The following is a 26,634-nucleotide window of genomic DNA, read 5'->3' on the forward strand; positions in this document are numbered from 1 at the left end:
CTTGATTTAGCACTGAAAAAAATGGAAAAAAATCCCAGCAGAGAATGTGTTGCTGTAAAACAGATGGATTACATCCCAAGCAATATTTAAACACGCGTATTTCTGTGTGTCCATACATACACCTACAGTTTACCCTAAACAGATCCAAACACACACAGAGGACCATGTTTCTCCAAATAAACACTCGTTTATCTATTTGCACAAACACACACTGACAGGTAAATACTCTGGTGGACAGATCCCTCCTACCATAGCAACAGCCTCACGGAAGATCCCCATGAAGTCTACCTCGCACCCCTCCCTCTACAATCCACAAAAGATGATAGGGTGACACCAAGTCATCAATGAACATATAGGCCGTTTCTCTTGTGTTGTTGGAGTCTGTCCCTTTAAGATTAACCCCCCTTACACTGCCAGCCATCCGTCAAAGAGATCTGGCCAATCACTGAGGACGCCGGTACGAGCTGCCGGGGGCGTCAGACCAGTGGCAGACGTCGATGGGCGGGCCACGAGTTGGCACTATTGTTGACGGAGCGGCAGCGGGTGGCATCAAGAAAGGAGAGCGAAGCGTCGTGGTGGTAGTAGTGGAACACAGAGCACGAGTGGGTACCGCTGCTTAAGTGACGTCACCGAGCGGAGGCCTTGCGTTGGCAACGGGACTCTATAGAGGCTGCTGTTCGGTGCGTGACGTGTGCGGGGGGGCACCCAGTACACCGCCACCCCCCTACACTCGTGCTGGGAACCACCGATCCTCCCATTGAATATGTCTCAACGTGTGAGGAAAAACGGTTCCCCAACCCCGGCCACGGCGGGGGGAGGAGCCCCGGCTGCAGGGAGCCGCTTACAGCCCATGAGGGCTACGGTCCCTTTCCAGCTCCGGCACCCTCCGCCCACCCCGCCGACTCTACTCTTGCACCCAGGGGGAAGCCCCACGCGTACCGCCCCTCCTCGCAGCACCAGTCCTTCCGCAACGCGCCACCACCTGCCCTCCACATCATCGCGAGGAAGCCCCACTGTGGGCACGCAGACCGCCAACGCCGCTGCACGGGCCGGTCCCACCGGGAGTGCGCGTGGGAGCCCCCCACGGGGGCAACAGCATCACCCGTCGCTGTCTCCCTGCTCTTCTCCCGTCCACCTGTGGCCTGTCGACCCATCCCCCGTTCCGGTTTCAGCGCCTCCCACAGGCAAGAATTGGAACCAGAGGCGCTCTCCCGAACATAGGAGCTCCCCGGAGAGAAAGAGCCCCAGCTCCCCTGTCTGCAAAGGTAGGTGTGTAAACCGGGGTCAAGAGGGCTATTGAGGGGTGGAGCCGCGCATGTAGCCTTCGCCACATGAGCGACTGCGTGCCGAAATCTATCAGCTTTCATATGTTGCAATTCCACACGTACGTGTGTGTGTATATATATTATATGTGTGTGTACGTGTGTGTATGTGTATGTATATGTATGTATATATATATATATATATATATATATATATATATATATATATACACACACATATATATATGTGTGTGTGTTTTATATAGTGGTAGCTCGTCCCATGGGTATCAGAACGCTTTACATATACAAGGGAAACAAGTTGCATTACATAGCAGGACATAAGGCTGCATAAAGATATAAGCAAACCATTATAATTAGGCATTCAGTGAACGGGAGGGAGGAAGCTCGGGATGTTGAAACAGTCAAATAACCACCTATCCTTGATGGGCAAGTGAGCAGGGAGTCAGCTTGGCTATTGAAGTCTAGGTTCGTTGACTTGGATGGTAAAGTATTTCTTGAGGAGAAGGAGTTTCAGGTCCCTTTTGAAGCAGGGGAAGGAGGGGTTGCATCTGAGGTATATAGGGAGTGAGTTCCCCATCCTGGGTACGTTACCAGAAAAGGGTCAGGATTGAGTGGTTTTCCTTTTCAATTTCGGAGGGCTGAGAAGAAGTGAGTTGGAGCTTCTCAGAGTTCTGGATCTTCCAGCTTTTACCAGTTTGCTGGTTAGGTAGTAGGGGGAAAGTGAGTGAAGGATTTTGTATGTGATGCAGGCCTATTTGTAGATACGTCTACCTTCAATGGAAAGCCAGTTGAAGGAGTGGAGGGTTGGTGTGATGTGTTCAAACCTTTTTACCGCAGTTATGAGTTGAGCTGCCATGTTAAGGACTGACCTTAGTGGGGCTAGGTGAGCTTTTGGCATCCGTGATAGGATGGCGTTCCCGTATTCCATTTTAGATAGCACTAGGGATTGTACGATAGTCTTAAAATCATCCGGGGGAATGAAAGGTTTAATTTTCTTCAGGTGTTTTAGTGAATAAAGCACACCTTTTGCAGAGTTTTTGATGTGGCCCTTCATCGATAAGTTGTTTGTGACGGTTTCCAGCGTTCACCGAGCCGCAGCACCAGCAGCAAAGGGTCGGGCTTAGCTCCGCCTGTCCCCGGCCGGGCTTGGCTCCGCCGGGTCCCTCCCACCACCAGTGACGCCCTGTGCAGCGCCAGGAGGCGCATATAGGCAGCGCCGGTATCGAGTCCTGTGGGGTTGTTTGTGACGGTTTCCAGCGTTCACCGAGCCGCAGCAAAGGGCCGGGCTTAGCTCCGCCTGTCCCCGGCCGGGCTTGGCTCCGATGGGTCCCTCCCACCACCAGTGACGCCCTGTGCAGCGCCAGGAGGCGCATAAAGACAGCGTCGGTCTCTCGTCCCGCGGGACGCTCGCCGGGAGAAGCCCGGGACAAGGGCGGGGCCGTCTGCGGCCGTCAGAGGCCAGAGGAGTCCGGGCTGGGCCACGGACTTTAGGACTTCCCTTTGGGACTTTTATGAACCGTGAGTGTTAATTGCTGATTGTGTTTTATTGGCTGTTAACTGAGTTGGTCTGTCATGGCTAAACTGCATTCCTCCAAGACGCCCTCTTTGTCTGGCCCACTAGATAACTACATGGTAAAAGTGGTGAGCAAGATCAACACAGCACGCCACATGTCTCTAGGCCTTTTCTGCCCACCTGCTTCACCTACAAATGGTTCAGTATTAAGAGTTCTGCGATCTAGCTCCAGGGGGGACTCCAACCACTCAAACAGATGTAGATATAGACACATCTGTTAGCCTAGCTCCTACTGTGGCGCTACTAGATAACTCCCTGTCTCCCACTACTCAACCTTTTGCTTATTGCATCCCCGGAACCCTCCCCGGTACCACGGCAGGCGCAAAGGAAAGTGAGAGCCTGTAGAGGGTCACAAAATAAACGAGGAGGATATAAGAGAGCCAAGAAGGTGGCCATCACACCGGACGATGAAGGGGGAGTCCTCCCGGATAGCCCAAATGAGGGGGGCACGATTAAATTGAATAGTGATCAACTCGACTCCCTGATTAACATGTTCGCACTGAAAATGGAGACTATGTTCAGACCATTGGCAGACAGAGTCGAACAGGTCACAAAAGAGGTATCCGGGACTGGGTAACCTTTTAGCTTCCCACCTGGCCACCGTAGAGAAAAACCCTCAAAAATCTAATGTCAGCTCTAAAGAAACTAAGGGCTCTGCAGTTCCCAGTAAAGGGGTTGGGGACAAAATGGATCAGGTCTCAAAGGAGGTTTCTAGGTTGGGTGTTCTCCTGTCTGCACATTTGTCTTCATCCAAAGCAGACAGGAACACTAACACGGGCACTGCTGTAAATGAGGGGGCCACAAGCTCTGGTAGTGGGGGTCACAATGCAACAAACATTGTGCCAGCACTAACATCTGCACTGCCCTTGAGTATTCAACCCATTAATCCTCCTATTCTGAAGGCTAATTCGGTCCCTACTGTTGCAGGGAATAATTTTGGGTTGAGGGAAGGCAAGCAAAGACCGTTAGTTAATCCATCACCAGATTGCGCTCCATACATAGTAGTGCTAACAAATGTCCCTGGTGTAGACTTACGGTCAAATGATGCAAGGGGGGAAACAATGGATTCCTTGAACCATAAAGTATTGGCATGGCTGAGTAAATACTGTGGTTTTCCTGTTACATTTCGAAATGACATTATATTGACACGCAGAGTGGGCTGGATAGGCAATTCTAGAAAAACGACCAAGGGGGACTACGTTATTGTAAACTTTAGGCACCCACAGCATGTAGCCACTGTTTTGCTGAGGGCGGCCTCTTTACCAATTACAGATGATTTTATTTGTGCACGCCCCCTTGGGTTTTTCTACAATTACCTTAGTAACATCGCTAAACCCTATGTTGTTCAACGAAATCCACTACCATCTCCTTTTATGCAGGGCACTGGCCTGTGTGCCCATCCTGGTTATCAAAATTCTTTGTCATCGGACTCTTATTGTTACACTTTGTGCCGGCCAAATTTTCAAGCCGAACAAATTCTTCCACTCTGTAATCGGTTTGCGCCCTTGGCATCCCTGGAGGAAAATGACTGACTGGTAAACAACTCAAGGCTTAATCCACAGTCCTGCAGAATTATGACCTGGAACATTGCCGGGATTAGGGCTAAAGGTGAAAACGAAATATGGATTGATTTTTTTTGAAATCGTTTGACATCTTGGCATTTCAGGAGACCTGGGACACATCGAACAGCTTTTCCTTAGATGGTTTTAGTCATTTTTCTATTCCAGCCACAAGTAGCGTGGCAGGTAGATCAAAAGGAGGTTTACTAAGCCTGTTCAAACTTGATTTAAAAGGAGTGCTAACCCAGCTTGATTCAGGTTGTCAAAATTGTTTAATTGTTGAATTGAATTCCCCCGATTCATCAAACATTTTGTTCATTAATTTTTATAATGCAAATGCTAATGAAAGTACCAGACATAATCTGGTTTATCTTGATAATTTTTTGTCGGTCTACAGAACTAAAGTAAATTGTTTTGAAATAATTCTCTTAGGTGACTTTAATATTCACCCCTGTAACCAGCCTTGTGCCAACTCAGTAGAAGAGGGTCCGCCCTGTTCAACAGTTACGCATTTTGAACATTCAAAAAGAGGGGAGGCACTTCGGGATTTCTTGGCGGCATGGAATCTGTATGAATCTGGATGCAGTGAGGGTGAATTTAGGGTCCCTACTTTTAAAGGATCTGATGAAGGCACAATCATTGATTTTTATTTTCATGTCCTGTTACATATTCGGTAAAGTGGTAAGGTATAAAACAGTGGTCTCAGTTTTTAGTGACCATAACTCAGTTGTGGTGGAGGTATTTTCAAGGGATTTTTTAACCATGAAATTTTTGTTACATAAGGGTGGCCAAAATGTGACCCCTACAGACCAAAGCCGTAGGTTAAAGTGGTCGAATATTAATCCGGAAATTATTGTTCAGGACGTTCTGGCTAGGGCGGAGGATGACGTAGCTATCTGTCTCGGCTCGGGGGCACTAAGCACTCAAGTAGTTGTGGCGTTTGATAATATCTGTAAACAGATCAACCATAGTTTAACTGGGGCAAAAGGGCCCTCCAAACATCATGAGAAGAGATGCTTTGATCATTCGTGCTCAAAGGCTCATGCTGATTTACTCAGGGCCTTGAAGACTAGTCCAAAAGACCGTGCCCTAATAGCTAAGTTAAGAGTATGTTATAAAAACACCATGCAAACTAGGAAGAACGAGCTAAAAGAGAAGGCTTGGTTAAAGCTACTTGATCCCAAGACTTTAAAAATAGTACCCAGTTCTGGGAAGTAGTAAACCAGCCACTTTTCTCAAATGAGGAAAATCGCCCCCTTGAGTCTAACATTCCTGATGATGCATGGATTAAACATTTTGGAGCATATACGCTAATACTGCCCATCAGAACCCTCTAATAGACATCACCTATAGAAAATAGGGTTCTTGTGTTATTTTCGATGTGCAAGAAGTGGAAAGGGCGATAGACCGGACCTTGATAAATAAGGCACCTGGTCCTGATGGGGTCCCTGCCGACATTTTTAAATACGCCCCAAATTTGTGGTCGAAGATCCTATGCAAGGTTTTTAATGCACTAAATCATGATAATATCCCAGCATCCTGGAAGAATCCATTATCGTCCCAGTCTTTAAAAAAGGTAACAGGGTAGACCCAGCCTGTTACCGACCAATTTCTTTAATCAACTCCTCTGTTAAAATTTTGGGGCGGGTAATTTTGCACAAATTACAGGAGTGGCTTGACGATAAAGGGATACTGTTGAACATGCAATATGGATTCAGATCAAAAAGTGGCAAATTTGGATCAGTGCCTTAATTTACAATTGCTGGTGGATAAATATACTAAGGCTAAGGATGGGTCACTATACCTGGGGTTTATGGACCTGTCCTCAGCCTTCGACCTTGTAAATCGAACAAAACTCTGGCTGATTATAATTGATTTAGGTCTTGACCCAGCCCTGGTAAACTTTTTAGCTGATCTACATTCTGGTCTTTTGGCCTCTGTCAGGGTGAACGCAGAGGGGCATTGTTCTAGTCATTTTAAATCAGAAAGGGGGGTCAGGCAGGGATGTATTATGGCCCCACTTCTGTTTACAGTCTATATAAACGCCCTTGAACCCGTGCTCAGGGAGGCCGCGTCCGACATACCGCATATAGGGGAACTTGGTATACCGGTCCTCCTGTATACGGATGACGTTGTCCTTCTAGTGCGGACCGGTGTCGGCCTTCAACGTTTGTTGGATGCTTTTGGCCTTTTTATGACCTCCCTGGACCTTAAAATAAATGTAAAAAAATCTCAAATCATGATTATGGGAAGGGGTAAAATAAAGACAAACCTGAAAACATTCCTCTGTTGTGAGGAGGAACTTAGCAGAGTCCCTACATTCCCGTACCTGGGGATCACCTTTGAGGAGAAGCGGAATTGGGGACCGCAGATTAAAAACAGAAATGCGGCCTTTGCTAGAACCTCCTCGGCAATCATGGGTTTTAGTAGAAAACTGGGGGCTAGGCCCATAAAGGCCTTGTTAAACATTTATAAAGCGAAATGTCTGACGGTAGCCACTTATGGGTGCTCAATTTGGGGGTACAGTGTAACAGACTGTTTACAAGTCACTAAAATAAATTTGAGAACTATCCTATCAGTGCCACAGTCTACCCCATCCTATACGATCCACTCAGTTAGGGGGCGGTTTTATTACAGACGCGATAAGAGTGGCCCCCTTAATATCCTGGTTGAAGACCTGGCTGAATGATGAACTCTCATTGAATCATGTCATTATTAAAGATTGCCTCTTATTAGACAATGTAAATAAAACTAAGTGGTTATCTTATGTTAAACATTGGTTTTTACAAGTTAGGGAGACCTGAGCTCTTTCTCTCACCTGACAAAATAACTCGTAAGGACATAGCACTAATAAAGGGGGCTATGTTACAAATACTGATGTTAAACAGAGAGGAAGTTGAGCTTAGAAAACCCACTGTAAGGGCCAACCTTATTGTTGCTAATCCCCCAGGACCTGAACTTTACCTTGTTTTAGTTAATCGTTCTTTCCACAGGTTTCTTTTAACACGTTTTCGTTTTAATATGGTTCACTTGAACTTAGGTCACTTTCCTGAATGGAGTAGTCCTGATCAGGCACCACCATGTTCCTGCGATAATTTCTCGACGCAGGACACAATGCATTTTCTGATGTTTTGTGGTCACTACACGGCAATAAGGACCAAGTTTCTTGTTCCTATCCTTAAGGATGCAGGGTTCCTTCAAGTCAAGCCCGCCCTCCTATATCTGCAATTACTTAACAGCCCCAGGATTATTTTTCATGTTGCTAGTTAATTGGTGGGTGCTGTTAGGGTTAGAACAAGAGAATGATAAATTGTAAGTGATTGAATTTTTATAAAGTTGGACTTTCTGCACTGTATATATTGGTCTTTTAATATAGTATGTAAATATGGTAGTTACATTTATGTAAAATGATTCTTCTTAACAATTTTATGAAACCTGTGGGATATCTCTTTTTAAATATATGAATTGTAATTGTTTTTTAACGTGTATTTGATTGTATAGTATGCTTCACCATCTTTTTATGATATTGAATTATCGAAATAAAGTATTTTGACTGACTGACTGAGTGGTTTTCCTTTTCAATTTCGGAGGGCTGAGAAGAAGTGAGTTGGAGCTTCTCAGAGTTCTGGATCTTCCAGCTTTTACCAGTTTGCTGGTTAGGTAGTAGGGGGAAAGTGAGTGAAGGGTTTTGTATGTGATGCAGGCCGATTTGTAGATCCGTCTACCTTCAATGGGAAGCCAGTTGAAGGAGTGGAAGGTTGGTGTGATGTGTTCAAACCTTTTTACCGCAGTTATGAGTTGAGCTGCCATGTTAAGGACTGACCTTAGTGGGGCTAGGTGAGCTTTTGGCATCCGTGATAGGATGGCGTTCCCGTATACCAGTTTAGATAGCACTAGGGATTGTACGATAGTCTTAAAATCATCTGGGGGAATGAAAGGTTTAATTTTCTTCAGGTGTTTTAGTGAATAAAGCACACCTTTTGCAGAGTTTTTTATGTGGCCCTTCATCAATAAGTTCTTGTCCAGGGTAATGCCTAGTATTTAACCGAATCAGATAGGACGAGAGAGCAGTTTAGGACTTCAAGGTTCTCGTGCCAGTCTTTGATGGGAAGGTGGTTACTTTTTGGAGCGAACAGTATTCAGTTTTGTCCAGGTTCATCTTTAAATGGGTTGCGTTAAACCAAGATTGGATCTTGGTTAGTGTGACATTGAGGTGTCGGATGTCACTGTGTGATTTGATTTTTTAGTAGAGTTGTGTCGTCAGCATATAGGTGATATTTAACTCCTCCTTGTTTCAGAATGATTGTAAGGGGTTCCATGAAGAGATTGAAAAGGGATGGTGAGAAGATAGAGCCTTGAGGGACTCCAAGTGTGTCTCGTTTTGGCCTACAGAGACAGGAGTTGATTTTAATTTGTTGCGAACTGTGCTGAAGGTAGGAAGTGAACCATTTAAGTACTACACCATTAATACCAGACGGCCTTTAAAAGTCTGATGTAAAGCTGGATGATTTATTGTTTCGAAAGCCGCTGATAGGTCAAAAATGATGGCTCTGTAGATATCATCTGAAATATTGTGCATGGCTGTTTCAGTGCTAACCTCTTTCCTCACTCCCGATTGAAAAGTGTTGAGGAGGTTGAAATCACCAATATGTTTGTTAAGTTGTTGGAGAATGCACTTCTGCAAGGTTTTGGCTAGGAACGGGAGGTTGGAGATGGGTCTGAGGTTGTTGAGATCGTTGGGGTCGGCCCCTGGTTTTTTGAGTATGGGTGTGATTTGTCTTAATTGGAGGGAGTCTGGGATACAGCCTGATGTGAGAGAGGAGTTGATGATTTTAGTCCAGAAAGGGGCAATGATGTGGTTGCGTTTTTGTATTATTGTGGATGGAAGAAGGTCCATAGTGTGGGAGGTATACTTTTAAGCTCGCAATTATATTGAAGACCTCATTTTCCGTCATGAGTTCGAAGTCCGACCAATTTGCATCATTTTTTTTTCAGTTGGCAGCGGACCTGGTTGTCCTTTGTATGATTAAGTTCTGCTTGGTCAAGGGTGAGTATAGGGGGGTAGGTTAAGATTGAAGGTAGATTGGAGGTTTGGATGAAGGATTGCTCAATTTTTGTGACTTTTATCTGTGAAGAAGCTGGAAATTTCTTCTCATCGATCATTGGTGGCTCTTTTGTGTGGGGATGGGCCATTCGTTTGACTTTTAACAAAGTTGAAGAGTTCTCTAGGACTATTCTTGGCCTGGTCTAGTTGGCTGCCGAAGAATGAGGCCTTTTCTTTAAAAATTAGCTTTTTACATTCCAACTGTGCAGACCTAAGAAACGCTAGGTTCAATGTCGAAGGGTTTTGTCTCCAAGTCCTTTCTGCAAGTCTGAGTTGTCTTTAGTTATTGAGATCCACGTTGAACCATGCTTTAGATTTGATAGCTCTCAATTGTTTGTTTGAGTGGCGCTACTTGATCCAACACCTTCATCATAGTGGTAGGCTGGAGCTGTAAATGGGTATGAATCTTGGATTCAAGTTCAGCTGTAGGAACTTCATTGATGTTCTTGATCCAGTGCTTGGGTTTGTCAGATCGTATTGGTTGGTATCTGACAGGTTAGTCGATATTAAACAATATGAGGTGGTGGTCAGACCAGTTAATGGGAGGGATCGGTCTCTGAGAGATCAGCTCATTTTTGGTGCTAATCACATCCAGAGTTGCTCCTTTTGTGTATGTTGGTTCATTGCAGAGTTATTTGAGGTTGGTTATTTCAAGCAGGTTGGTGTGGTTCTGGACAGTGGTGTCTTCTGTGTTGTTCCAGTGGATATTAAAGTCACCCAGGAACACGTCTTTCGTGTCTGTTAGGGAGAAATGCGTTATTAGGTCGAAGAGGGCACGCCCACCAGGGGGGATGGTAGATGGTGTGAAATTTGATGGGCGTGGTGTCTTTGAGTGTAAGTTTGACACCAAGGTACTCCAGAGTCGGGTATTCCGCAGATTTTAATGTGGTAATCTGTATACCTTCAAAATCTCCTCCAATCGTTCTATTCGAGTACAGGTATAATTATTCTCGGTATTAGTACCCAGCATTAGATCTTTATGGCAGATCTTCATTGTGTAGCGTGGGGGGATAGGTTCAAGATACAAACCCTGATAGTCAGCCCACCGCTTCCATATTTTCGGGTGTTTCTGGTGAGAAAGTGCCATCTTTCTTGCAAGGTATGCCCCCACTTTTTGCTGAATTGCTGATGTGCTTTGACTGAGTGTGCCCTGGGCTCCTGCCAATCAGGTGCCCAGGGCCTGTGTTCCTTCCCTAAAACTGTGTTGAAACCTAAACCCAATTGGCAACTCTGCCCACAGGTCAGCCCTGGTAAATGTTACCCTACGTACCCGGGGCACTGTGACCAGAGAAGACCCCTTAGGGCTGCAGTACTTATTGTGCCACCCTTGGGGCCCTGTACCCTGACACACACACACTGCCTTTGCAGGCTGAGTGTCTCGGTGCAGAACTAAACAGAGTGTAGACATGGCACACCTGTGTGCCATGCCCACAAACACACTGCCCTGGCATACCTCAGTCCCCCCTCTAGCTGGGTGCACTATGCCAGTGGTGTGGGCACAAGTGCATGAGCCCTGTGCCCCTAAAGTACTCAGGGCCATTCCTGGGCACTGTAAGTGCAGTGATGCCATTAAGAGTATATGGTGCTGGGAGGTTGTTATTACGAACTCCACAGCACCATAATGGCTACACTGAAGAATGACAAGTTTGATATCAAACTTGTCAGCACATTAAACCCACACTGATGCCAGTGTGGGATGTAATGCCAAATGCACTACAGAGGGCATCTTGGAGATGCCCCCTGAAACCTAACCAACTCCCAGTGTCCTGACTGCGTGGCTACCAAGGCTGCCACCACCAGGCATGTTTCTGGACCCCTGGGTCGAGAGCTTGCCGCTCTCGGGGACCTGAAACAATGCACATCCTGGGACGAGGTGCCAAGCCTCCCGCAGGATGGGCAGGGGAAGCTTCAAAGGCATGCAGCCTTTTGTGAGCTTCCCCAGGCCAATTGCTGTACTCTGCAACTGGCCCTACCGGTTCTGACCCCCACTCTGCCGGGAAGACAGGTGGGAAACCCTAAGTGAGGAAATGGGGTGTGCCAGCCTGTGCCAACTCCACCCCTCAGGTGGGAGAGGCGGAGTGAAACACAACTCCGGGCTACTGCCATCTTGAGGATGGGGAGTCCTGCCCAATCAGAGCTACGCCCCTGCCCCCTCCCACAGGAGAGGAGCAGGATAGGGGGTGTGCTCACCCCAGGACAGGGACCCATTGGTCCCTGCCCTTGCTCTACCTGTAACGTCCCTAAATTTAGTATTTTGGGGCACCCTGAACCTTCCTTCCTCAGATCCCGATTTAAAAACAAGAAAGAAGAAAAAGAAGGAAGACCTGCCGTGCAGCTGCTAACAAGAGGAAGACACCAACTGACTTGGCCCCAGCCCTACAGGCCTGTTGATTTTTGAACCTGCTCCTGCTAAACCCCGGCGTCTCCTGCAGACAGCAACCTCGAAAACCCCGGACGACCTGCCTGCCTTGCTCATCTAAAAGTCTGGGACTCCCATGAGCAGTGGTTCTGTTCAAACGGCAACACCGCTGGTGTCAGCCAGGAACCGCAAATCCAGCACACTCTGCAACTGCCGAACCTGGCCTGTGCCTGAGTGAACAAAGACCACGAGGACATCCCCCTAGCGATTGTGACCACGAATCCAGTGCCCAAGGACCCTCCTCGACGACCCTGACGACGCCTGCAGCCTCACAACAAGGGACCCCTCCAACCGCGACCAGTTGAGGGTAAGATTTCCCGACGCCAAAAGACACCCCTGCACCCCGCGCCCCACGGCCCCCTGTGCCCAACTCCTGGGAGTCTACCTATCCTCCAAGATCCCATTTTACCCCTCGAAGTGGTGGTTGCACCTGAAGAATCTCTGTCCCCGAGAGTGAGAGTAAGGGAACCCCTTGCGCAGGAAGAATCCTTTGAGTCGCTGAAGGGCCCGATAGTGGAGCGGGCCCGGAAAAATGGCCTGGATGGAGGAGGACAAAAGACCTACCACCCGAGCTAGTTGTCTCAGGGAGATTTGCTGTTTGGTAAGGACCCGGCGAAGCTCGTGACGAATCTTGGTCACCTTTCGGCTCGGGAGACTGAGAGTATAGAGCGTAGAGTCTATGACGAATCCCAAGAATGTAATTCTCTGCACTGGCTGCAACAGGGATTTCTGTTCGTTGATTATAAATCCCAGATCTTGCATGAGGGAAACCGCCATCTGCAGTTGCTGGGAGAGGCGGCTGGGACAGGACGCCATTAAGAGAATGTCGTCTAGATAGACGATCATCCGCACCCCCCTGGACCGGAGGAACTCTACCACCGGTTTGAGAACCTTGGTGAAACACCAAGGGGCCGAGGACAGGCCGAACGGGAGGGACGTGAACTCGTAAGTGCGTCCTCCCCAGCGGAACTGAAAAATGGGTACCACCACGTACGCATCCTTGAGGTGCAACCTCACCATCCAATCAGAGGGCCGGAGAATATCCCGGGGGCGATGGATCCCCTCCATTTTGAAGTGGCGGTAAACCAGCCATTGATTGAAATCGCTCAGATTGATCCCCAGCCTCTTGCCACCATCCGTCTTGTCGACCAAGAAAACATTGCTCAAAAAACCCCGGGGTTGTCGGGAAGTGAGCACGACTGCGCCCTTCTGGAGCAGAGACCGAACCTCCTCGTCCACCAGGCGAGAGTCTTGCTCGGAAAACTGAATAAGACGTGGGGGGAACGGTTGAACCGGGGACCCCTCGAACTCTACCTGAAAACCCCTCACGGTCTAAAGCACCCATGCATCCCGAGTGACGGTCAGCCAGGTTTGAAAATGATGAGCCAAGCGCCCGCTCACGTCTTGAGGGGAAAAAGAGAGAAGTCTTACCTGGGCTAGAGGTTGCAGCTCCACCGCGATATCCACAGCCTTTACCCCGCGTCCCTCTGGTGTGGTGAAATTGCCGAAGCTTGACTGGTCCTGGTACTGGTGGGAGCCTCTTTGGTTGTTCTGGCGTTGCTGACGACCGACCGAGCGGCCCCTCCCTCGGCCGGCCCGCGAAAAACACGGGGCAACACTTTTTTGATGGTGGACTGTGCCCGGTCTAGGGACGTAAAAGTGTTCACAAATTTACCGAGCTCCTTGACGAAGGGCTCGCCAAATAGGCCTCCTTGGGCGACAGCGCCCGCCTCCGAGTCAGCAAGGTCCCCCAACTTCGGGTCAATTTTAATAAGCAGAGACCGGCGGCGCTCGGTAGACCGAGCACAATTCGCATTTCCCAGAAAGATGACCACTCGTTGTGCCCAACCCGAAAGGGTTTCGGGGGAAATGATCGAGCCAGACTCCTTCGCTTCCTCCGCCATATCCAGAATTTTCGTGATGAGGCCCAGGGCGTCCAAAAGTTTATCCTGGCAGGCTCACCAGGATCTGTCCAACCCCTTCCTGGGGTCTCTCATAAACTTCTGAAGGAAGGTACCCATCCGCGTGTCAATATCCGGAGTTAGGGCCACCTTGCCCTCCAACGTAGGGCGGGGGCATTCCGCTCGAAGGCAGTTACGTGCCTCTTTCTCCAAGGGGCACCGAATATGTGCCGCCACATAAGCCGCAACCTTGTCTGCGGGGGTACATTCTGAGGAACGCGGGTGGACAGTATCATTAGGGTCCAACATGTCCGCGGTAAGAGGGGGGTCCTGCGAAGTCCCCAGAAGAGGTTGTGGAGGAGAGGCCACTGGCATGGACGGACCAGCATCAGGAGTAGGGGGAACCTTAGCCGGGACAACCGGGCGACTAGCCATAAAGGCCTGTCTAAGGCGATCAAAAGCATCCCACCCCCCCCCCCCGCGTCGCAGTGCTTTTTGGGTGGTGGGGGGTTAAGGGGGTCCTGAGCAGAGGTAGAAGGTACCTGGGAACCTGGGGAAGCGATCTGCTGGGAAATCTTCGAGAGAGCCTGCGTAATCTGGCACGACAGCCGATCCTCGAGAGGGGCGATTGCCTGGTTAATAGCCTTATTGATGGAAGTATCCACTGCCTCATAGAAAGCATCCCCCCAAGGCAAACCCGCTAAGGCGTCCTCCTCCTCCTCTTGATAATCATCATCCTCACAGTATTCCATGCTGACCCCTGAACGGACAATGCCACTAATGAGGAGATTGTTGGCCTGGAAAGGCGAGGATATAGCGAGCTGGGTGGCAGCCCAAAGAATCACACAATGCGCAGCAACGCAAACTCTGGAAGGGTTTCTAGCCCAGGGACAGCGCTGGACAACAAGTAGTAGATCCCCTGGGACAGGGAAACAGGTCTGGGTAATGTCCCTGCAGTGCCCTCAGAAATACAAGACCTTAATAGGCGTTTCAGGTAGTAGGATACAGCTCTGCCTGAATGATTGTTCTGGGCGAGGCAAGAGCGTGGGCACTGCCAGAAAACGGCTGGGCAAAGCACCCCCAAGCCGCCGAAATACACCGACACCGGCGTCTTCCCTCAGACCTTAGGCTGGTAACGGTGCGCGCGCGACATTTGAGTGCTCCACCACAGAGATCAAAGTCGCGTCGCGCCGCATCGCCTCCCACGCCCTCTGGCGGTGGGAGGCCCAGCACACACCAGTGCCAAAACGCGTAGGGGCGGAAGACCGTGCCCGCGGCCCAACCCCGACAGCGTAGCCCACACGCTGACTGGGTTCCAAACACCGAAAAACAAACGCGAAAGAAACGCACACGAAGGCGCTCCCACACACGACTGCACAACCACGGCACAAAGCCGCCCGCGACCGCCCACCAGAGCACCAGGTACAATTTACACAGACTTAACAAATATGAGCGCAATCGCGGTCAAAAGCCCAGTACAATTGCGCAAAGCCGCGCATCAGAAATAACAATCAATCTTTAACGTAGGAAACAATTAAGCACAAAACAGGTAAAACACTGAAGAGTACTTAACTTGCTGCGTAGCAGCGAAGAAAGAGGAAGAGAGGACACTGTTGAGGGACTATAGAGACCTGTCTTGGCCCTGATTGGACACTGATTATGTTCTGCGATTGGTTGTTGCCATCATTTTTGACTACCCTTTCCCCATTGTTGCATGGGAAATGTAGTCTTTATATATCTTCGCTGCTGTTTAATAAAGTGAAGAAAGAAGGCATAATCCTCGCCTCCAGTCCTGACATAGAATTAGGGCTCATCCAGAAATTAAGGGATTTCAGGACTCCAAGGGGTGCATGATAGATGAACGGATCTCTCTCTATGCGGACGATATTCTACTGTATATTTCCAATCCGGACACAGTTACCTCTCATATTTAATTTGGTTGAGGAGTTTGGCATATTCGCAGGATATAACATCAATTGGGGGGAAGTCCAGCCTCTACCCTATTGGAAGTACCACAGCTAGGTACGCCGTACTGGAACATCTACATATTGCCACAGAGGTCTTCAAATACTTAGGCTTATGTATCTCAACGAATGAAGCGGACTGCCTCACACATAGCATTAAACGGGCCCTACAGGAATTCCGAGAAGACGTTGCCAGAGGCCAGATGGAGAGATCTCCCTCTGACACTGCTATGCAGGGCTGCTATGTACAAAATGATCACGCTCCCCAAACGGCTTTTATCCTCCAAAACACAAACCACGAAATCCCAGGTACAGTTTTTAAGGCTATCGCGGACGAAGTGCGTACTCTCCTATGGGACGGTGGCCACCCGCGAATAGCACTTAAAACCCTGGAGCTCATTCAATTCTGCGGGGCTATCTCCCTCTCAGACATACTAGCCTATGATAGGGCAGCCCACCTTGTTGTTATCAATAATGGGGACATGCACCTGGGGACCACCCTACATACATTCTAGAGCGAACACAATTCCAGAAGCACTCCTACCTACATTACATATATGGAGGATCTGGAACACGAAGTCTATTACCGGCAACACAGAGGGTGATTGAAGCCTGGAAAGGGGTGGAAAAACAGATGAAATGGGAAAAGAAATTAAGAAAATCTACACCGCTATGGGAGGGTAAGTGACTGCCTGATTAGCGACACTGCAGGGCTTCAAGGACTGGGATTATTATTATTATTATTGCATTTATTGAGCGCACAGCTACCCGGAGGTTTCCTGGCGCTTGCCTTGGGAACCCGTCCTGGCTTTTTTCCCTGAGAGATAGCCCCTACAGGGCATCCCCAAGGTGAAAGCCAGGCATCCCGCCGCAGGGGGCCATTGTGGAGATTAAGCAAGCTTAATGCCCAGAGTTGCAGAGTGAGAACCCATGATTAGAGCAGGCACCGAAGCGAGAATTATAGAGTCCCTGGACATTTGAGCTCAAGACCCTGCCGCGTCGGGAATTGAACCCTGGTCCCGGGTCTGACCTCAGCTTCCGGGTCTGCCTGCTCTACACCGTGAGCCACACTTCTCCACATGCATTTGGGAAGCAACGACCGGGGACATAATGCAGAAAGGAGAACTTATAACCTTCACAGAGCTCCAAAAGGAGTACAGTGTGTCCAATAAGCAATAATACAGATACATGCAACTCCAGCATGCCTGGAGTGTGCAAAAACCTGACATAAGACATCCGTGAATATGCAGCATTAGAAGGCCGCCTGTTGCAGGTAGAAATACCGGAAAACGCGGTGTCCTGGACATACAAAACAATAATTAACAACATTCCCGATACACTATCTCCACTTAGAAGCAAATTTGAGGGATCAACTATAGCACTGGAAGACATCGACTCGGAAATGGTTTTAATGCACCCCAGAGAGGTAGCGATTAAGCTTAAGCTATGCCTAGTGCAGTTCAAAGTCCTACATAGGATACACTACGACAGAGTGAGACTCCACACCATGGGTAGAGCAGAGACCCCAGGTATTTACATTGTGTTACGGCCACGAGTCCTTTTATCCAAACTCTGTGAGAGTGCCAATTAATCCGCAGGTATTGGTCACGGATAGTGAAAGAGCTTAACAATGTACTCGAAACACACATCCCAATGGATCCCAAATATATCCTTTTAGGGATACAAACAGATGTGGACCTTCCCAGACACAAACTACTACTGAGTAACCTAGGACTCATAGTTGCTAAGAGAGATATTTCCAAATACTGGTGCAGCACAGTTTTACCCACTGTGACTGAATGGCGGGCAAACATGGATCTATATATGGGAGTTCAAAAAACAGTATACACAGCGAGGGGATGCCCCAGGAAATTCAGGAAGATATGGCAGCCATGGCTGAGTTACTATGGCTTAGAGCTGAACTATGGGGGCCCGACTGAGACACAGTTTAACACATAGGGGCCTCAACAAATGGTGTAACGCACTCTTGCAATATCAACGGGGCGCAGTAAATAGAACATGACTATTGTGGAGGGTGGGATTGTGGGGGGAATTGTCAAACGAAATGATTTTATGTTTCGCTCTCCATTTCCTCAAAGAATGGTCCCTAAATATAATTCTTCTTTTGTAATATATGAGATGCATCTGCTGTTGTTTTGGATGATTATTCAAAAAACAAATAAAAACAATAAAATAAAAGAATCTAAGCTACTGGGACGAACAACAAAAAATCACCATCTCTTAAGGGCGTAGTAAAAATTACGGTAGGATTAGCAGATACTCTTCACTGTGAGCAGCTTGGACACCCCCTTGCTCACAATGTGTATAGCCACCACACAAAGAAAAGCACCACTGTTTGTGGTGCTATTCAGGGAGAGCTTCATGTTGTCAGCGGCGAAAGCAAATTTCCCAGGCCCGTCTGTGAGCAGTAACGGAGGGAAGTGAATTTCGGGTTAGCGCCTCCCACTGTAACTCCTAAATAATGTCTGAACTCCAGAACACTTAACACTGCCAATGGGGTCCTTTTTATCCGTTCCTATGGATATAAAGCTATTTACTTACATAGATATGTATTTTATACCCTGGTATGCAGCAGTTTAAAAGCTTTGTGGGAGGGCACTTTACTGGGTTTCCTTGTTCCAGTTTTCAGTGTAAAGCAGTCTCTTGGTATCATGCCTAGTAGCACTCCTGATACCAATGGAGTTGGGCGATATAATAGATTGTCCCCATAACTATTCTCCCCATTTTCAAATCAATACAAAGATGCACACTGGTCTACAGAGGACTTCTGAACAGTGTTTTCACTGTTAGTCATTACAAAGAATAAGGCTCTTTGGGAGGCTGCTGTTGTGTTCTGTAATGCCATGCAAATGGGTGGTGGAGAGTCCGCGGAATCTGGGAGGGGTGGTGTTTGTGATTCTATTCATGTATGGCGATTTACAGAAACTTTCTGCTGTGCACCTGCTCTTTCATTTCTCCCTATTCAATTGTCTTCCTTTTATTACCTCCGTGTTCAAGTCTGTGAGACTAGGTGGTACTCAGTGGCGGAGTTGAGGGCAGCCTTTTGTGGTCGGTAGTTTAAGGAAGTCACTGCTGCATTCTCTAGTGGGTCAAGTGGCAGCATTATTTTATGTTTGCATGATGGGTAAACGTAATATCTTCTCTCAAGATGTCAATCATAAACCATCCAGTGAAAAGCAGGACATTATCAGAGTATGTGTGGAAACTGAGAGGAGATGTGATGTTGCAAGAGTTGGTGATTACACACATGGAAATTACTTCACCATGCTCTGTTTCATCTTAAAAAAAAAAACTTTAATGCTGAGCACGTCGCCCACTTCAGGGACACAGTGCTCTCTGTAATGCATTAGGTCTTGCATTTTTCAAAGTTTGACCTATTAATATTGTGAATGACAATGCCAATAGCTCAAAATCTCGGAATTGCGAGAGCTATTGCATTGCAAATGCTTTTTATTGTGAGACCTGGAGGATTGCTGGATGGTAGGAACTTTGTGGCTTCTTGCAGATTCCAGTAGTGATCCTCACTGAAATGTGCTGAAAATGTATGTTTTTAGTGAAACCCTGAGGTTTTCAAAAGATTTCGGTTAGGAAAACCTGGTGGTAGCCATAAAAGCTACCCCACTCTGGATACCCTTGGTGCCTAGATTAAAAAAATGTACAGGTTTGCTAGATTTCCCTAGGTGTCTGCTGAGTTATGGCCCAAAATCCACAGCTCGCTACATTGCCAAAAACAAAGGGTACATTTCCAGTAGAAAAATGTGTCCATGTTTAGTTTTGGAGCCTTTCTCGTGGGCATTAGGCCTACCCACACAAGTGATCTAAAATTTTTACTGGGCGACGTGGGAAAACGGACTAGTGGAGCATTTGTTATAACTAATTATATTTTTCTGTATTTAGGCATTCCAAATGTAAGCCAGTGTTCAAGAAAGAAGACCTTTTGAAAAATGCCATCTGCATCACATGGTAGTATGGGTATCCACAAATTAGGAGATGTACAGATAACCATTGCTCTTAAACTATGTACCCTGTGTCCTTTTCAGAAATAGATAGGTTCCCTTGATATCCATTTTTCACTCTTTATATTTTACCACAGGGGTCTCCAACCTTTTCTGTAATGAGAGCTACTTCTGATCAGTGGAAATTGTTGTGAGCTACTTAACCGCATTGCTGCTGCGGTGATTTTTTCCCCTACGCGGCTTTTTTTCAAAAGCCGCGTTAGATGACGAGCTCAGCTCGTCATCCGCACACGCCCCCGTGGCTGATGACGAGCTGAGCTCGTCATCAGGATCGAAGGGGTTAAGGCCATGTATCTGGTGCATTGTTACCAGACACCCCCTCGCCCAGCTTCACCTAATGTCCATGGAGCCAGATACTATGGTTTGAACAAAATACTGTGGCTAGGGGTAGTTGAATGGTACTGTCATGTGCATTAGTGAGGGCATGGTCTTTGGGGCTGTATGAACATGTGTGAATGGATGTGATATATGTGTGTAGGTGACTGAGATCCTGAGTTGTATGCACTTGTGAAACAGGACATACCTTTTTCCATATGTGGCACCGTTACATGTACAACACATGAATAAAACCATTTTTTTTTTTTAAATGGGAGAAATCTAATTGCAGAAAAATGTTCTGCAGAAATGTTCATAATGAGGAACATCTTTCCGCACTTGATGGAAGATTTTTCTGCACTTTAAATTTCTCCCATTTAAAAAAATGCTATATTTTCCAGTTATAAATATGGTAGCATGTCTTCCAGCCTCTCGGAGCAAGAAGGCTGCTTTGTGTAAACGCGACACTCTGAAATGGGAGAAAATTCAACTGAATAGTTAACTTAGTTCATATGCATTACATAAAATTTATAATCTTAGGTTTGTCCCTTGTCAAAGTGTATTTACAAACAGAAGGCATATTACACCCAGTTGAATGTGTAGACATGGTGCCATATTTATGGCAGGAACAACCAGCTATGTATGTAAATGTGAGGAATTTAAGGGTGAAGAAACATGCTTCATAAAACTTTAGGACTCAATTGGCGTAATTTAACGTACCAGCTAATGAGAGCAAGATGCCTGCTGTTTGTAAATGTGACACTTTGAAAAGGGATACAATTATAATGAAGAATAACTTAACTTTCTCTCAATTAAAAGCATTCAGAAATATCATTTTGTTCTCATGCCCCAATATTTATTTATTTTAAAAGTTTTATAGAGCGCAAACAAGACCCAAATGGGTATTGGAGCGCTGTAAAGCGTTGTCTTCAGCCATTCTACAAAAACATAAAGGAGGTAAGTGAAAGTACAACATGTGGGAAAACATTCAAGAGTAACAAGTAGGGTGTATCAGAGGCACCATAGAGCGCTCTGAGTAAAATATCACATAATAGAAAGAACCAAGATATGCGATGAGCATCAAGGAATATTAACAAAAGGGGATCAGGCAAAAATCAACAAGTGATGCAGTTAAAGGAGCCATCGAGGACTTGGACAAAACAAAGGCAAAAAGAAGGTAAAACATATAGAACATCAGTGAGAATACGTCAAGAATTTATTTGGTTATTAACAAAACACATGAACATGATCAGTGCGATTAAAGTTCGTTCATTAGTAGTCTTTTGACCAGTTTTTTAAAGGAAGTAGTGGAAGGATTTGATCAGATCTGGGTTGTCAAGGAGTTCCAGATTCTCGGAGCAAGACCGGTGAACGCACTGTTGTACGATCTTGGCGGTTTCAAGAGAAGGGTGGACGTATTTTTGAGGTTCCTGCTAGAGCCCGATAGATCAAGTTTATTTGCTAGGCAGTAAGCGGTATTGTGGTGATTTGCTTTATGAGTAAGACAAGCAATCTTGAGTCGGATTCTAGCTTCAATAGATGACCAGTTTAGCTGCAAGAGATCGGGTGAAATGTGATCAAATTTCCTAGATCCTGTTAAAAGCCTGGCTGAAGCATTCAAGGTAGCTCTGAGTGGGGTTAAGCTGGCTTTGGGAAGTCCTGCGAGGGTCACCAATCCATATTCCAATCTAGGGATAATCCAGGATTGTATCGCCGGTCCGAGGTCTTCAGCGCAGGGGGGGGGGTATGGGGGGGGGGGTTGGTTATTCTTCAGTGTGTTGAGTTGGAAATTGGCTCCCCTAGTAATAGCGCTGATATATGCTTGCATATTTAGATGTTTATCCAAGGTGACACATAAAAATTTAGGAGAGTCTACAACGTGAAGTGTATAGTTCAGAGCAGTTAGTTGTTTAATCCAGTCAAGGGTAGGAGCTGAGTGTTTAGGTGGGGTGATAAAAAAAAAATCAGTTTTGAGAGTATCTAGTAAGAGATGGTTCTGGGCTAGCCATTGTTGAGTTTGTGCAAGTGCAACATTTAAAGTTTTTATGTCCTCCTGTGATGAGATCTTCAGGTACATTTGGCTGTCATCCGCATACATGTGGTATTGAATGTTGGCTCTGTTCAGAATGACTGCAATAAGCTCCATTAATAGATTGAAGAGAGTGGACGAGAGCGTAGAACCTTGGGTACTCTAATCAGGCCTGGGGTACTGGAAGCTAGGACATGATTAACTTTGATCCTTTGCGTGCGGTTGTGAAGGAAGGAGGCAAACCAATTTAGGACTGAGCCCGCAGTCCCATCCTATTTTGTAGGAGACCAGTCAAGTTTTCCTGTTTGATGGTATTGAAGGCTGAGAACAGGTCTAGAAATGTCAGGAGACCAGGGACATTTTGGTCAAGGGCTCTCACGGCGTTATCAACAATGTGAGTTAGTGCCGTTTCAGTGATGTGTCCTGCTCTAAATCCTGACTGGTGAGGATCCAGGAGTTGATATTTCTTAAGATGTTTGCAGAGCTGCGAATGAACACATTTTTCAAGCACTTTCGCTAGAGTCATGCTGCTGGTGATAGGTCAAAAGTTGTTAGGATCTCATAGGTCCGCATTGTGCTTCTTAGGAATGGGAGTAACTTGCCCAACTTTTAGGCAGTTCGGAATCTTTCCCTGTACGAGGGATTCATGAATGATCTTGGACCAAAGAGGGAGAACGGCTGATATTAAATCTTTATAGAGCTTGGCGAGTAGAGGATCACCAAAGTGGTTGGAAGGTTTGATGGATGACATGTTGCAAAGTATCTCAGTGTAGTCTGGTAGGAGAAAACTGCTCCAAGAAGCGCTGTTGGGTCTCGGCCTACGTAGGCTGCGCTTGCGCAGTCTTGCTGGCGAGATTTTATGTTTCTAGAGTATGGGGCTTAAACCCGCCCCTTTTCTCCATTGGCTGGCTTCCTAAACGGAGGCCAGCCATTAGAGAAGAGGTTTGTCTTTCCATTTAAGCCCCGTCTTTTTCGGATGAGGGGTGTGTTTTTTAGTTTCTTTCTCCCCTCTTCCCATTGGCTGGAATTTTACATTCCAGCCAATGGGAAGAGGAGAGAAAGAAAAACACGCGGGGCATTTCTCCGAGCCATTTCTGCTTGACCTCTGATTCGGAAGGAGCCTACCCCTCATCTGCCACGTTTTCACCGCCGCAGCTCGGTAAAGCCAAGAGCACTACCCCTGTTTTAGCAGCCCGCATGTGATCACCCGTTTACACCTGGTGTCCTGTTTGGTGAAAAAACACACGAGGGGACGAGCTGTGCAGCAGCGAAAGGGGTTTGATCAGTACATGCAGAGCCTCGGTAAGAGTGACACTTACCGTCTGCGCTTCCCGTTTTGGCTTCATCTCTCCCCTCGTTTTGCACCTCTGCGTGCAGGGGCATGGTGTGGGGGTGTGTTCTGTAGCTTTAGGCGGTAGTCTTTGTAGGCATTTTCTTGTCCAGGCTGCGGTATCCTCGCGGGCGGCCAAGCTTGCTGCCTCGCGCTTTGGTTTCCAGCCCGGTAGTGTTTCCAGGCCACCCCCTACCGCCCGGAGGCTCTGCCTTGGGCCTCACCGGATGTTTGTGGGCACGTCATGGCCTGTCCGGCGCCCGGGGCTCTCGCGTCCGCGGCTGGGCCTTGATAACGGGCCGGCCAGCCAGTCTAGCCAGCCCGCATGTGGGTGGGGGGGGGGGGTCTGAGGCCTTGTCTCACGCCCGGCGCTCGCCTGCGTCGGCGAGCTCGTGTGTCCGGCACATCGGGCTGCGGGGCCAGCTCTTGCTTCCACTTCTTGCGGGGATGGGTGGGCTCGTCCTGGGCTGGCGCCCGCTTAGGCTGCGGGGAGAGGCGCCGGTGTCTGGCGCTTTGGGACCTGTGGCACGGTTTCTGTCCCTTCCTGGCTGCGGGTGGGGGGCGGGCTCATTTCTTGTTTGGTTTCTCCGTCCAGGAGAGATGTTCTTTGCTGTTTGCATGTGTTTCCGCGACAGCAGCCGTCAGTTTGTACTTCCCGCGCGTCTGACTACATGCATTATTTAAAGGTAAGGTGAACGCTCAGGAGTGATGGTGATGCAGAGAAAAGTTGCAGATGTGGAAGGATTCTGGAAATCTCCTGTAGAACTGAACACTGCATGAGATTTCCAAGCACCTCACCCAGTTGTATCATTGAGGTGTAACCAGGCACTGCACTGGGGAGAGCCATGTGCTTGCCAGATGGATGATTACAGGACAATGGACCATTGGGTGATGGAGCAATTGTGAGCTAGACAGCAGCATCATTGAATGGTGCTATTTTCTGGCTCAGTATTACTTCGAGTTGAATCAGTATGGGGGTGGGGTGGAAGGTGAAAGATGAGTGGGAGAGAAGTTTTGAATAATCCTCGGAAAACAACGGTAAAAACCCTTTGAAGATGGATGCCATCAGAGGGATCATAATGTAAGATATACAAGATCCTGTATAGCACCTTGAGGGCGAAATGTCAGTGTTGGAAGGTGAGTTTAAGGACTAGAAAAGTAAAAAATGGAAAGAGTGAGCAAATGGTGGGATTTTATGGTCAAATAACTTCTTTGGAAGTGGCCACGTACCAACAAGAGGACGGCAAGCTCGAGTCCCAAAACGTTGAAGAGTGCTAGTCACTGAGATGGTATGAATAAACAATTTGAAATCCCTCTGAATGCCCCTAAAGTGAAAGGAATACTGATCATGGACTACTACCTTTGGTACCGGAGGGTGGGAACCTAACATTGAAGACCTAATCTTTCTGTGTTAGGAGGTTGCTGATTATACAGTTGCCACCCTGGTATTAGTATAGTGAATCTAGCTGAGAGGCATGGGTGTGTGATTGTGCAGAGTTGAGCAGCACAAATCAGTAGGAAATTATAACGAAAGTGCCACAAAAGAAAGCTGCAAAGGAGGGGTGCCAGGATTCCCATCTTTCATGATAATATCTTTCCTTTGCTTTCTCATAAGCTATAGTTACCAACTGCCATGAAAGTTACGCTTCCATAGCATAGTCCTCCACGTCACTTAAAGTCAAGACTGATGCATTGTTTCACTATCTTTAATTTAACAATCTGGAGGCAGCTCATGAGTTCTTTAAGGCAAAAAAGGATATCAGTCCACTCTAGTGCAATAGATCAGAATACTGAATCACTGCATTCAAGATTAGGGGGGGTCAAACCCGTCTCCCTTCCTGTCATGCCTCTTACCCGACAGATGATTACATAAATAAATATTAAATGAAGAAAAAAAACAATCTAAATCTATATAAAACAAGCATTTGCAGTGCAATAGGTCTTGCATTAGGAAAGTTTGAGGTATTTGTATTGTAAATGACAATTTTTTTATTTGTGTTGGTTTTGAAAATAGCGAAATTAATAGCTTTGTCATTTGCAATGCCAATACTTTTAACTTTCGCAAACGTGACACCTATAGCATTTGTAATGTAATATGTGTTGTATTTACATGACTTAGATGTATTAATATTACAAATAACAATGGCTTTTATTTTCTTATAATTAATTTTTAAATAAGTTATTGTAATTTATAATGTCACTAGCTTAAACTTTTGTAAATAACTTTTGGGAAGATTATGTTCAGTGTATTTTATTGTGATGAAAATCCAAGAACAGAAGTGAAATATTAACATCTTTTTGTGACATTTGTAATTAAGCTTGAAACATTGAGAGAACATATTAGAACCAGTTGTTGTTGAATGGTTGCACAGTGTGATGCTGTGGCCTTCAGTGGTGCTGAGTGATGCTGTTAGCTTTAAGCATGCGGTTAGTTCATCATTTCCCTTATGGAATTTTAAATCACATTCACTTAATGTCACTCTATAAACTGTTTGCTGTGATACTCTCCCTTGCTGATATTCTACATTTTCCTTCTTCTCCTTAGGCTATTGTGAAAAACTCTTTAGGCTTTAATGATTGTCCTGATGATGATCCCATGTATTGTTGTTAAGGGATCGAAACGCCGTCGACTTGTTAAGACACCATACATTTAAATGTATAACGATTGTGCTATACGTATAATGGTGTAATTGAATTTCTGCCATTTCTTAATTCTCAGAAATCTTTCACCCTTTGCCTAAAAACTCTCTTTTCTGCCTTTTCTTATTCTTTCACTTTGCCAATTTGTAAGCGTGTGGGCACAGGCTTGTGTCTCACTCTTTTGAATGTAAGGTAATACCTTGTTGAATCCTTTTTATAAGTAAAAGTTAGTGATCCCTGTCCGGCTGGACAAATCACAATACTCAATATAGTTCCAGTGTGTCTATATTTATTTTTCCTATACCTATTAATGCATGGGACCACTGTTGCTTAAAAAAAAAAGAGTGATGCTGTGGCCTTCAGTGGTGCTGAGTGATGCTGTGGCCTTCAGTGGTGCTGAGTGATGCTGTGGCCTTCAGTGGTGCTGAGTGATGCTGTGGCCTTCAGTGGTGCTGAGTGATGCTGTGGCCTTCAGTGGTG

At 46.7% G+C, this 26,634-nt stretch overlaps 1 protein-coding gene across 1 annotated transcript in view; it reads left to right on the plus strand.

The window, feature by feature from the left end:
- Positions 1-521: 521 nt before the first annotated feature.
- The window catches only part of FAM117B (family with sequence similarity 117 member B), a 211,972-nt gene continuing 185,859 nt past the window's right edge, over positions 522-26,634 (plus strand). Inside the window, exon 1 of the mRNA XM_086955267.1 lies at positions 522-1,265. Within this exon, the coding sequence (XP_086811393.1) occupies positions 764-1,265 (502 nt within the window). The 5' untranslated portion in view covers positions 522-763. The remainder of the gene's footprint in view (positions 1,266-26,634) is intronic.

Source organism: Lissotriton vulgaris, chromosome 2_1, assembly GCF_964263255.1.
Source record: "Lissotriton vulgaris chromosome 2_1, aLisVul1.2, whole genome shotgun sequence".
In the NCBI taxonomy this organism is placed as follows: domain Eukaryota; kingdom Metazoa; phylum Chordata; class Amphibia; order Caudata; family Salamandridae; genus Lissotriton; species Lissotriton vulgaris.